Below are 13,918 nucleotides of genomic sequence, written 5' to 3'. Positions count from 1 at the left end.
GCGGGTGATGGTGACCTGGATGAGCTGGTTCGCGTTGGATCGCCTGACAGCGCTTTGAGGCGCTCGAGCGACGCCTGTCGTGTCTCTCTGAGCCCAGCAGACGCTCCCTCAGGTCCATCATTGCTGCACACTACAGGAAAACGTCAGTCACTTCCTGTCGGAAACTCGGCCAATCAGATCGAGTTATTGTATGACCCAGACTGTGTGGGGCCGGCCCCTCAGTTTCACCTCCTTCCCTTGAGGTGTCGTGAAGCTTCCGTCTTGTTCCTCCAGGTGAGCGACACTCGCTCTTCAGCTTCGCTTGCTTTCGTCTCAGCAGGCCGCCGCTTCTTCTCTCCCCCTGCCTCCTGCCACACACACCACACAGAACACACACGCACACAACAACCAAACGGCACACACACACACACCGGCACACACACGACACGCCACCCAACACGCACCACACTAGCAGCACACACGCACGCAACACTAGCACAACACACACCACGCAGCAACACACAACACACACACACACACACACGCCACACAACACAGTCAGTACAAACGTAGAACAGCGTGATCATCACATCCACACAACACACACCACACACACACAGCACGCACACACGCCACACATCACACACACACGCACCACACACACGCACACACACACACACCCGTCTTACCGTCTTGGTGTGACGTCGATGACACAAAGTTCTGCGGGCCAACGACATTTTCTCCTTTGTTCAGAAAACCTGCAAGAGCAGTAGCAGAGTGTTACTGGACCGGAACCAGAACCAAGCTCAGCTGGCCGTCTCATCTGGACCCGTCCATGTGTTCTTGACCTTCTTCTGGCAACTGGGGCAGTACCAGGGTCCTCCTGGGCGGATGTCGGAGGGGCGGTGGAGGCAGTTGGGTGGAAGGCTCGGGGCAGTTGTGGCAGGGCGTCAGCTCGCCGTCCTCTTCACAGACGGAGCAGAGCTTTCATGCTGCCACTTCGTCCTGGACAAACGACACCACGTTAGTGACGTCATGTGACCGCACACACACGTGGGGTGACACATCAGTCATTTGACCTACCTCCAGCAAAAATCCTCAGAGTCTCAGAATGTGAAAGAAGCAGACAGAGGTTAGTGCACACACACACAAACACACAAACCGGCACACACACACACATCACACGCACACACACACCACACACAGGCACACACACACACACACACCACACACGCACACGCACACACGCACACAACACGCACGCACACACACGCAGCACACCCCACACGCACACACCCGCACGCACACACACGCACACAACACCACACACAGCACACACACACACACACCACACCGCACACGCACACACGCAACACGCACACGCACACACACGCACGCCACACACACGCACACCCACACACCCGCACACACGCACACACACACACACACACACACACAGGCCCACCACACACACACCACACAACACGCACGCACACACACACACACCACGCGCACGGCACACGCACACACACACACACACGCACACGCACACACACACCACACACAGGCAAAGCAGTTAGCATGTTGTTAGCTTAGCATAAGACTGGGAGCAAAGGGAAACTGTTAGCATGGACGTGATGTGCGAGCTGATTGGTCCGTTACCTCGCGCTGACAGGAAGAGCGAGCTGTTCAGTAATGTGACGCCAGGCGCTTTCGCTGTAACACAAACATGGAAGTGATGTCCATCGGGTTCACACCTGCACCTTCATCGTTTGTTTGTTTGTTTTTCTCACCTCGGGCTCGAACATGCCGCTGTGGCGGGGTTAGCCGTGCTCCCGCCTCTTCTCTCCTGACGCTTCGTCTGGATTTCTGCGAGAAGACAAACTGTCACTGTCATGACATCACTTTCCTGTCTGCAGCAGCGCGAGCAGGACAGGAAGTGACCACTCACCTTCCAGGTGTTTCTGTGGTGACGAGGCCCAGGGCGACCATGAAGGCGATTTTCTGACGGAGAGAGGAGAGACGTTAACGTAACGAGCTTCACCAGACCAGGGGAAACTTTCCTTTCCATGAAACTTTCCATTAAATGAATAAAAACATGTGAAACGCTCGTTAACGTCTACGGAACGTTTGATGAAACATTAAATCCAAACGTTATAAAGTGGATCAGACGGTCTTTGTTGACTTCGATGTTCGGCTCTTTGAATCAGAAAATAAAACAGATAAATAATTGAAACATTTGTTCAGTGACTGGAAGTGAAAGAATGATGGGAAAGTTTCAGAACTCTGAATCTGTCCTCTGTGTCGTTTCATGTTTTTCATCTGATCATCAAAATGTTTCAGAGTTTAGGAAAACTCGTCGTCGTTCATAATAAAAACACTTGAATGTTCCTTTCCTGTGTTCTGATTGGTTCATGTACGATCAGCTGTTCGATGATGTCAGCTGTCCTCACTCGGGGTCCTCGCTTTCTTGGGCGCTGGCTGGACTTCCTGTGACGGGACGTCGGCCGGGGAGCCGTCGGTGCTGCTCGGCGCCTGAGGCTGGATGATGATCACCTGGAGACAGACAGGAGACAGAAGTCAGGACAGAAGGAGACGCTCGTCTTCAGACGTGTCTCTGGTTTCAGACAACCGGCCTTGTTCTCGGCGCTGAGGACCAGTGGCTGCACCTTGACGGCCTCGCTGACAGCGGACACCACCGTTGCCGGGGGCGGGGGAGGCTGCGATGATGGCGTACGCACGCCAGGACCCGCAGAGGCGTGCTGGGCGGGGCGCCGGAGTCGGGGCCCCCTGACTGGCCGTGTGGCGGGCCGGCGGCGGCGAGGTGCGCTCTGTCCGTTGGCTGGTGGTCGGGGCTGAAGGGCTGTTGGCGGTGGGCAGGGTCGGGCCCTGGCTCTTAGGGACTGACCACGGCCGTCGCCCTCTGCAGGCTGAGCGGCTGCAGCTCCTGACACGGACTGTGGGGAGGCTGTCGGGGATCTGGTCTTTGCCTGACCTGAAGGGGGGCGACAAGAAGACCGGATCAGACCAGAACTCGCTTCAACGTCAGGAACAAACACAGAGTCCAATCTGACACTCTGTCGTCCAATCAGAGGACAGGAGTCAGGTGTTGCTGCCCCCTGTGGGCGTCTGCCACACATGACTCCGGATCAGCTGACTCTGCGCTCATTCTGATTGGTTCAGGAGCAGGACGTCTGACCTGAGGTAGCACTGTGGCTGCTGTCCTGCAGCCGGTGCAGCGAGCTGACGTGAGGCACCTTGATGGGCACAGCAGTGAGAGTTTGTTCCCAGCATCTGAAAGAACCACACGAACGCAGCACGTCACACCAGGAAACATTCACGCTGCGTTCAGCCGCACACAGACTGTAGGACACTCGGACTCTGAGTCAAACAAACATGTTAACGAGTGAAGACGCAGTGAAGACGAGTCAAGACGAGTCAAGACGAGTGAAGACGAGTGAAGACGAGTGAAACGAGTCTGAAGCTTCAAACAGCCGACACACCGAGAGCTTCAGCACAGCCTGATTCATCAAGATTCAAAACGACTCAACGTCTGTTAGTCTCTGAGTTTTGTCCTGAAGACTCTCTGTGTTCAGTCTTTAGTCCTTCGGGACTCTCTGTGTTTCCGCAGTCTGTAGTATTATCCAGGACTCGCCTTCCTTCTCGCTGTGTTCAGCTCTTTAGTCTCACTCGCGACGTCTCCTGTGCCTTCCCGTGCTTAAGTCTTCGGAATCTCTGTGTTCAGTCTTTTAGTCTTCAGGACTCTCTGGGTTCAGTCTTTAGTCTTGAAGACTCTCTGGTGTCAGGTCTTTAGTCTTGAAGATCTCTGGGTGTTTCTAGTCTTTCTTCTTCAGTGACTCCTCTGTGTTCAGTCTTTAGTCTTCGAAGACTCTCTTTTGCTTCGGATCCTTTAGTCTTCGGACTCTCTGTGTTCAGTCTTTAGTCTTGAAGACTCTCTGGGTTCAGTCTTTAGTTTTGAAGACTCTCTGGGTTCAGTTCTTTAGAGTCTTCGGGTCCTCTGGTTTCAGTCTTTAGTCTCCAGGACTCTCTGGGTTCGTCTGTAGTCTTGACAAGACTCTCTGGGTTCAGTTTTAGTCTTCAGGACTCTCTGGGTTCAGTCTTTAGTCTGAAGACTCTGGGTTACGTCTTCGTCTTGAAGACTCTGTGTGTTCAGTCTTAGTGTCTTGAGGACTCTCTGTGTTCAGTCTTTAGTCTTGAAGACTCTCTGTGTCAGTCTTTAGTCTTGAAGACTCTGCTGTGTTCAGTCTCTTAGTCCTTGAAGACTCTCTTGTTCAGTCTCTAGTCTTGAGACTCTCTGGGTTCAGTCTTTAGTCTTGAAGACTCTGTGTGTTCAGTCTTTAGTCTTCAGGATCTCCTGTGGTTCAGTCTTTAGTCTTGAAGACTCTCTGTTGTTCAGTCTTTAGTCTTGAAGACTCTCTTGTGTTCAGTCTTTAGTCTTGAGGACTCTCTGTGTTAGTCTTAGTCTTGAAGACTCTCTGGGTTCAGTCTTTAGTGGAAGACTCTGTGGTTCAGTCTTAGTCTTCGGACTCCTGTGTTCGATCCTTTAGTTGAAGACTCTCTGTGTTCAGTCTTTAGTCTTGAAGACTCCTCTGTTTGTTCAGTCTTTAGTCTTGAAGACTCTCTTGTTCAGTCTCTAGTCTTGAAGACTCTCTGGTTCAGTCTTTAGTCTGACGGATCTCTGGTTCGTCTTTAGTCTTGAGACTCTGTGGTTCAGTTTTGTCTTCAGGACTCTCTGTGTTCAGTCTTTAGTCTTGAAGACTCTCTGTTTCTGTTCAGTCTTTAGTCTTGAAGACTCTATGTGTTCAGTCTTAGTCTTGAAGACTCTCGGTGTTCAGTCTTTAGTCTTGAAGACTCTGTGTGTTCAGTCTTTAGTTAGGACTCTCTGTGTTCAGTCTTAGTCTTCAGGACTTCCTGTGTGTTCAGTCTTTAGTCTTGAAGACTCTCTGTGTTCAGTCTTAGTCTTGAAGACTCTGTGTGGTTCAGTCTTCTAGTCTTGAAGACTCTCTGTGTTCAGTCTTTAGTCTTGAAGACTGTGTGTTCGTCTTAGTCTGAAGACTCGTGTTGTCAGTCTTTGTCTAGATCTCTGTGTTCAGTCTTTAGTCTTGAAGACTCTGTGTGTTCAGTCTTTAGTCTTGAAGACTCTCTGGGTTCCAGTCTTTTAGTTGAAGACTCTCGTGTTCAGTCTTGTTAGTCTTGCAGACTCTCTGTGTTCAGTCTTTAGTCTTGACAGACTCTCTGTGTTCAGTCTTTAGTCTTCAGGACTCTCTGTGTTCAGTCTTTGTCCTTGAAGACTCTCTGTGTTCAGTCTTTAGTCTTGAAGACTCTCTGTGTTCAGTCTTTAGGTCTTGAAGACTCTGTGTGGTCAGTCTTTAGTCTTGAAGACTCTCCAGTCTTCAGTCTTCGGTGAGTCTCCCCCTGCTGGACGTTACAGAGACTGCAGCTCTGTTTACAGTTCAGGTGATCACAAACGTTTCCGTCTTAACGAGGTCGCGTGTTGACGATGTCTTCGCTCACTTCCTGTCAGAACGAAGCGTTTTTATCTTCGCCCCATTTTTCTGTCAGCTCAGAAAAACACAAAGTTTGCTCCTCCCCCCTTCTGACACCCCTCGCCTCCTCCTCCCTCCCCCCTCTGAACACCCCGCGCCTCCTCCTCCCCCCTCTGACCACCCCTCGCCTCCTCCTCCCTCCCCCCTCTGAAACCACCCCGCGCCTCCTCCTCCCCTCCCCCCTCTGAACACCCCTCGCCTCCCTCCTCCTCCTTCCCCCCTCTAACACCCCTCGCCTCCTCCTCCTCCCTCCCCCTCTGAACACCCCTCGCCTCCTCCTTCCTTCCCGTCCCTTCCATTGTATTGTGCTGCAGCGCGGCGACAGAGGGGGGAGGAGGCGGCCGAGGCCTGTTCCCATGGCAACTGCAGAGATGAAAATTCTTGCAGTGCAGGGCTTTCATTTTCGTAATTGCTTCCTCTTTTCTCCAAACCTAAGCACCTTCTCTTTAGGGGGCCTTCCTCCTCCTCCTCCTCCTCCTCCTCCTCCTCCTCCTCAGACCTTGGACCAGTGATTTCCTGTTTTTTCTGTTTTTTTAAATTATTTCTTTCTCCAAATACTAAAGTCATACCACGTCGCTGAGACAGATGACAGCTCTGCAGCAAACACTGACAATCCTCCTCCACCTCCTCCCCCTCCTCCACCTCCTGTGATAAAGCAGGATTTCTATACTTGATTTCTATACTTTGATTTCTATACTTGATTTCTATACTTTGACAAATCAAAGTGAGCTGACGAACAACGAGAGGATCCAAACTGTCAATGTTTCCAGAGGGACAGGAAAGTTTAATCTGGAATGAGCTGAGGAAACAGCAGCTGTGAGAGTTTCAGTTTCAAAATAAAATGACTTTTAGTGAAGTTTTTAACAGACTTCACTCTTTGTTTTTATTTTATTACCTGCCGACAGCTGAAAAGAAACTAACGAGGCACCTTTAATTCAAATCTTTTGGATCAGCGTTTTCAGAATCGTCTTTTTACTGACAAAACTCCTGAATGTGAGCGACACCTGTCGGAGCCGTGAAACACCTGAACACTCAAACGTCTGTCTGTCTGAGGTCTGCAGGCGTCACTTCCTGTTCCTGCAGCGGCCAGCAGAGGCGCCGTCTGAGGCCAACAACAGCAACACGGGTCAGAACCAGAACCTTAAAAACAGGATAAACGAGCTGCAGAGTGTGAGTAATATTAAGTTAATAAACATTTAATTTAATGATGACATGATCTTTAATAAACTGATCAATAATCACGGAGGGTTCATTAAATCTGCTCCTCTGACCTCAACACCGTTACCGTGGTAACGCGGTCTCATAATCAACAATCTCCTCCACAACACCTGGAACGTTCTCCAGGACCCCTGGAATCTCTTTCAAGACTAGAAAACCCCCAAAATCCTGACGAATAACAACTAGATCCTCCTCAAGGACCCCTGGAACTTGTTCAAGGAGTCCTGAAAAACCTTCTATGAACTCTGGGATGTTGTCCACGAGCCCTGGATCCTCCTCAAGGACCAAAACCTTTTCCAAGATGTCCAAAACCTTCTTTATAAATCCCTGGGAAAACTTTAGGACGGAGCTGTCAAAAGGACCTTGAGAAGCTCAAGGACCACTAGAACTTTCTCTGTGAGCTCTGGAAGTTTATTAAGGACCTTAAGGCCTGCTCCAAGGACCAGTGCAACCCCAGGATCTCATACACCCCCATACCCCCCTTCATCATCCTTTATCACCCACAAATCATTAAACATTTTAAGAAAGGGGCCTCGTGAAGCTCAAGGACCAGCAGAACTTCCTCTGTGACTCCTGAAACTTCACTAAGGAACCCAAGGCCTTGTGGAACTTTCTCCAGGATCTCATACATCCTACACAATCAACAGAACAGTTCAGTACTCCTGAACCCAAGAACCCAAGAACCTACTCCCCTGGAACTTTGTCCAATACCGCTGACATGCTGCTGTAAAACCTGGAACCTCCTCAATAACCAAAGGAACTTCCCTTAGATGGACTTCTCGATTGTCCTCAAGGACTCCAGACCTACACAAGAACTCCAGGAACCTTCCAAAGTAAGAACAAACTCCTGGATCCTCAAGTCTTAAATTTCCTAAAGAACCAGAACCAGAGCTGGAAACAGCTGTGAGTTCATTCTCCTCTCACAGTAGCAGATATAAGAAGTCATAATTCAGCCTCTGAGTGGGAATCAAACCCTCGGAGGGGCCACGTACGTCCTCCGGCTCTGACGAGGCTCGGATGGCGGCGATGACCTTGGCTGCTGTTCAAAGGGATGAAGTCGTGTTTGGAGCCATGAAGAGAGTCAGCGTTAAAGCAGCAGCAGACTGTCTGTGTTCTCTGTGCTGCGAGCTAACGGCCGCTACACATACCACACACACACACACACACACACACACACACACACACACACACACACACCCCATCATACATCTACACACTCACACACACACACACACCATCTTACATCTACACACTCACATCACGTTCATGAGTGTTTGTCACAGAGCGCCTCAGAATTTATTATTTTGGTTTAATAATAATAAATGAATCATTTCCATTATTTCTGCTCTACATGTTGGTTCCCACTCTGTGTATTTATAGTTACAGTCTCCACACACACACACACACACACACACACACACAACACACACACACAGCTAAAGACGAGTTTCTAATTTTGAGTTATCACAAAACTTAAACTAATAAAGTGGAAAAACTTTAATGTGATTCAGTTTTTCTTTGTGAAACGACCTCATTTACATTTTTCACATTTTTGGGTTAAACTCTGTTAAACAGGGAAGTGTGTGTGTGTGTGTGTGTGTGTGTGTGTGTGTGTGTGTGTGTGTTGTGTGTGTGTGTGTGCTGAAACAATGCAGCTTAATGTGTGCACTCAGGCGGAGCACAATCCATTACACCTCATTATTGATCTTCAAATTAGTGGCCAGGTGGTCTGAGGGACCTGCCCCCTCCTCCCCTCCTCCCCTCCTCCACCCAGTCCACACACAGGCCTCTGATTGGCGGAGCCTTTATGACTCTCGATTGATGGAGGTGATGGGGCCTGTGAGGGTTTTTTTCTTTTTATTGCTCCGTGCACGGCGGCCAGTCGGCAGCTGGGCCGAAAGCGCCGACTCCCTCGAACAATACGTCCATAAAGAGCCCGGAGACAATCCTGCTGCCTGACCTCCACCACCCGACTGAAGACAGGGAGGGGGCAGCGAGGGGGGAGGGTGGAGCCTCCACCGTGACACGCTGATGAAGCACGGCAGCAAACGTCTGCGACCACAGGACGTCACCCTCAAAGCAATCAGCCAATCAGAGAGCAGACTCTGAAAACTTCTGAACACATCGAGCGTTTAAATAAAATTAAAACATCAACGTCCGAGTCTGCGAAGTGAAGCCAACACAGGAAGTACCAAAACCTGCACTTCCTCAAACGCCGACTGAAGCCTCGTCCACACGGCGTCCCTCAGCCGGTTACTAACGAGGTCCAAACGGACTGAGGTGCTGTGTGTGACACTGCTGGACTGAAACAAGATGTTTGGTCAGAAGTACAAACGAGCTCTCATCTCTCGATGATGGACCGACGGAATCTGAAGCTGAGGCCGGAGGGCCCCGGGCTCACCTCCACCCTCCACCCTCCGCCCTCCGCCCTCCACCCTCTATGGGGCTGTGCAATTACAGTAATAGTGTGGAGGCTGCCAGTGTGGAGCGGTCTGTGTGATGGGAGGTGATGGTGCTGAATACAGAGTGTGGAGGAGACGCTGTGGCCTGAATCCTAAAATACGACGTCTCTGAAATAACAAGGCGGCGCTCGGTTCCTCGACACGACGTCAGCGTAACGTTTCAGAAACACTACAGAACGTTTGTTTGTACTCCGTGGACTTGGCCCCGCCCCCGTGCTGTGATGTCAGAGGTGTTACCTGAGAGGGCGGCAGCTCTCCGGCTCTCCTGCTGCTGAACGGGTGGACTCCGGCGGACGCCACCCTGCCGCCCGTCTGGAGGTTGATGGGGGACGTCTGTAGCGGCTCCGAGCTCGCCGCCTTCTGTCCGTTAATGTGTGCGGTCACCATGAAACGGGAGCCTTGGCCGGACCACGGAGATGGCGATGCTCTGACCGGGAGGCTGCATGAGAGACAGAGGCTTGGTCGTCCCTACGGACAAGTTCTGACTGCCAGCTTCTGCGGGAGACAGGCAGAGAGACAGACAGGTCAGAGACAGACGACAGACAGACAGCAGAGAAACACGAGACAGAAACAGACAGACAGGTCGAGACAGACAGAGACAGACAACAGACAGAAGACAGCAGAGCAGACAGAGACGACGACAGACGACTGACAGACAGCAGGTCAGAGACAGACAGACAGACAGACAGACAGACAGACAGGTCAGAGACAGACAGACAGACAGAGACAGACAGGTCAGAGACGACAGAGACGACAGACAGACAGACAGAGACAGACAGGTCAGAGACAGACAGAGACAGACAGTCAGAGACAGACAGACAGACAGACAGAGACAGACAGGTCAGAGACAGACAGCAGACAGACAGGTCAGAGACGACAGACAGACAGGTCAGAGAAAGACAAACAGGAGACAGGTCAGAGACAGACAGAGAGAGACAGACAGACAGCAGTATATTCGCAGAGCACATTTCACTGCTGTTCTCACAAAAACTACCATCAATCTGAGTAATCTGAGTAATCTGAGTACTCTGATTACTCTGAGTACTCTGAGTTTCTTGACTGAAATGTTGAAAAATTGAAATTTGTTTTGAGTCAAAGAAATGTCGCCTTCTTCATGCTTTGTATGGACTACAGTGAGTCTGAGGAGCTGTGTCTTCATTCAGCGGCCCCCCCCCCCTCTGGCTCTGAGTCACCATGGTTACGGGACCCCCCTGACACTTCCTGATGTTTTCTTAGTGTGACTAAGTTTGAACAGCTGATCACTGCAACTCTGAAGATGTTTCTGAATATCAGACATGTCGCTGCACAAACTCCTCGTCCTCCTCATCCTCATCCTCCTCCTCGTCCTCGTCCTCCTCGTCCTCGTCCTCATCCTCCTCCTCGTCCTCCTCGTCCTCCTCGTCCTCGTCCTCATCCTCCTCCTCGTCCTCATCCTCCTCCTCGTCCTCGTCCTCGTCCTCCTCCTCGTCCTCGTCCTCCTCGTCCTTGTCCTTCCCGTCCTCGTCCTCCTCGTCCTCCCTCAGACTCACTGTAGTCCATACAAAGCATGAAGAAGGCGACATTTCTTTGACTCAAAACAAATTTCAATTTTTCAACATTTCAGTCACAGAAACTCAGAGTAATCAGAGTACTCAGATTACTCTGATTACTCAGATTGATGGTAGTTTTTGTGAGAACAGCAGTGAAATGTGCTCTGCGAATATACTGCTGTCTGTCTGTCTCTCTCTCTGTCTGTCTCTGACCTGTCTGTCTCTGTCTGTCTCTGACCTGTCTCTCTGTTTGTCTTTCTCTGACCTGTCTGTCTGTCTGTCTGTCTCTGACCTGTCTGTCAGTCTGTCTGTCTCTGACCTGTCTGTCTGTCAGTCAGTCTGTCTTTCTCTGTCTCTCTGTCTGTCTGTCTGTCTCTGTCTGTCTCTGACCTGTCTGTCTGACCTGTCTGTCTCTCTGCCTGTCTCCCTGCAGAAGCTGGCAGTCAGAACTTGTCCCGTAGGGACGACCAAGCCTCTGTCTCTCATCAAGCCTCCCGGTCAGAGCATCGCCATCTCCGTGGTGCCGGCCAAGGCTCCCGTTTCCATGGTGACCGCACACATTAACGGACAGAAGGCGGCGAGCTCGGAGCCGCTACAGACGTCCCCCATCAACCTCCAGACGGGCGGCAGGGTGGCGTCCGCCGGAGTCCACCCGTTCAGCAGCAGGAGAGCCGGAGAGCTGCCGCCCTCTCAGGTAACACCTCTGACATCACAGCACGGGGGCGGGGCCAAGTCCACGGAGTACAAACAAACGTTTCTGTAGTGTTTCTGAAACGTTACGCTGACGTCGTGTCAGGAACCGAGCGCCGCCTTGTTATTTCAGAGACGTCGTTTTTTAGGATTCAGGCCACAGCGTCTCCTCCACACTCTGTATTCAGCACCATCACCTCCATCAGCACACACCGCTCCACACTGGCAGCCTCCACACTATTACTGTAATTGCACAGCCCCATAGAGGGTGGAGGGCGGAGGGTGGAGGGCGGAGGGTGGAGGGTGGAGGGCGAGCCTCGGGGCCCTCCGGCCTTCATGATTCGTCTGTCCATCATCGAGACACGAGAGCTCGTTTGTACTTCTGACCAAACATCTTGTTTCAGTCCAGCAGTGTCATCACGCAGCACCTCAGTCCGTTTGGACCTCGTTAGTAACCGGCTGAGGGACGCAGTGTGGACGAGGCTTCAGTCGGCGTTTGAGGAAGTGCAGGTTTTGGTACTTCCTGTGTTGGCTTCACTTCGCAGACTCGGACGTTGATGTTTTAATTTTATTTAAACGCTCGATGTGTTCAGAAGTTTTCAGAGTCTGCTCTCTGATTGGCTGATTGCTTTGAGGGTGTCGCAGACGTTTGCTGCCGTGCTTCATCAGCGTGTCACGGTGGAGGCTCCACCCTCCCCCCTCGCTGCCCCCTCCCTGTCTTCAGTCGGGTGGTGGAGGTCAGGCAGCAGGATTGTCTCCGGGCTCTTTATGGACGTATTGTTTGAGGGAGTCGGCGCTTTCGGCCCAGCTGCCGACCGGCCGCCGTGCACGGAGCAATAAAAAGAAAAAACCCTCACAGGCCTCCATCGCCTCCATCAATCGAGAGTCATAAAGGCTCCGCCAATCAGAGGCCTGTGTGTGGACTGGGTGGAGGAGGGGGAGGAGGTGGAGGAGGGGGCAGGTCCCTCAGACCACCTGGCCACTAATTTGAAGATCAATAATGAGGTGTAATGGGATTGTTGCTCCGCATGAGTGCACACATTAAAGCTGCATTGTTTCAGCACACACACACACACACACACACACACACACACACACACACTTCCCTGTTTAACAGAGTTTAACCCAAAAATGTGAAAAATGTAAATGAGGTCGTTTCACAAAGAAAAACTGAATCACATTAAAGTTTTTCCACTTTATTAGTTTTGTGATAACTCAAAATTAGAAACTCGTCTTTAGCTGGTGTGTGTGTGTGTGTGTGTGTGTGTGTGTGTGTGTGTGTGTGTGTGTGGAGACTGTAACTATAAATACACAGAGTGGGAACCACACATGTAGAGCAGAAATAAATGGAAATGATTCATTTATTATTATTAAACCAAAATAATAAATTCTGAGGCGCTCTGTGACAAACACTCATGAACGTGATGTGAGTGTGTAGATGTAATGATGGTGTGTGTGTGTGTGTGTGTGTGTGTGTGTGTGTGTAGCGGCCGTTAGCTCGCAGCACAGAGAACACAGACAGTCTGCTGCTGCTTTAACGCTGACTCTCTTTCATGGCTCCAAACACGACTTCATCCTCTTTGAACAGCAGCCAAGGTCATCGCCGCCATCCGAGCCTCGTCAGAGCCGGAGGACGTACGTGGCCCCTCCGAGGGTTTGATTCCCACTCAGAGGCTGAATTATGACTTCTTATATCTGCTACTGTGAGAGGAGAATGAACCTCACAGCTGTTTCCAGCTCTGGTTCTGGTTCTTTAGGAAATTTAAAACTTGAGGATCCAGGAGTTTGTTCTTACTTTGGAAGGTTCCTGGAGTTCTTGTGTAGGTTCTAACAGTGATGGAGAAGGTTCTGGAGTCCTTGAGGACAATCGAGAAGTCCATCTAAGGGAAGTTCCTTTGGTTATTGAGGAGGTTCCAGGTTTTACAGCAGCATGTCAGCGGTATTGGACAAAGTTCCAGGGCAGTAGGTTCTTGGGTTCTTGGGTTCAGGAGTACTGAACTGTTCTGTTGATTGTGTAGGATGTATGAGATCCTGGAGAAAGTTCCACAAGGCCTTGGGTTCCTTAGTGAAGTTTCAGGAGTCACAGAGAAAGTTCTGGTGGTCCTTGAGCTTCATGAGGCCCCTTTCTTAAAATGTTTAATGAGTTTGTGGGTGATAAAGGATGATGAAGGGGGGTATGGGGGTGTATGAGATCCTGGGGTTGCACTGGTCCTTGAGCAGGCCCTTAAGGTCCTTAATAAACTTCCAGAGCTCACAGAGAAAGTTCTAGTGGTCCTTGAGCTTCTCAAGGTCCTTTTTGACAGCTCCGTCCTAAAGGTTTTCCCAGGGATTTATAAAGAAGGTTTTGGACATCTTGTAAAAGGTTTTGGTCCTTGAGGAGGATCCAGGGCTCGTGGACAACATCCCAGAGTTCATAGAAGTGTTTTTCAGGACTCCTTGAACAAGTTCCAGGGGTCCTTGAGGAGGATCTAGT

General features: G+C 50.7%; 1 protein-coding gene across 4 annotated transcripts in view; it reads left to right on the top strand.

Annotated features, from left to right (window-relative positions):
- Window positions 1-13,918, top strand: part of phf21b (PHD finger protein 21B) — a 63,421-nt gene that overhangs the window by 40,090 nt on the left and 9,413 nt on the right. For all 4 annotated transcript variants that reach the window (XM_027272230.1, XM_027272229.1, XM_027272231.1 and 1 more), the window contains exon 4: window positions 11,189-11,449. In XM_027272230.1, coding sequence (XP_027128031.1) covers window positions 11,189-11,449 — 261 coding nt within the window. The remainder of the gene's footprint in view (window positions 1-11,188; window positions 11,450-13,918) is intronic.

The sequence above is a fragment of the Larimichthys crocea genome, chromosome XX, assembly GCF_000972845.2.
Source record: "Larimichthys crocea isolate SSNF chromosome XX, L_crocea_2.0, whole genome shotgun sequence".
Classification (NCBI taxonomy): Eukaryota; Metazoa; Chordata; class Actinopteri; family Sciaenidae; genus Larimichthys; species Larimichthys crocea.
This window is presented reverse-complemented; position numbering and strand designations above follow the sequence as displayed.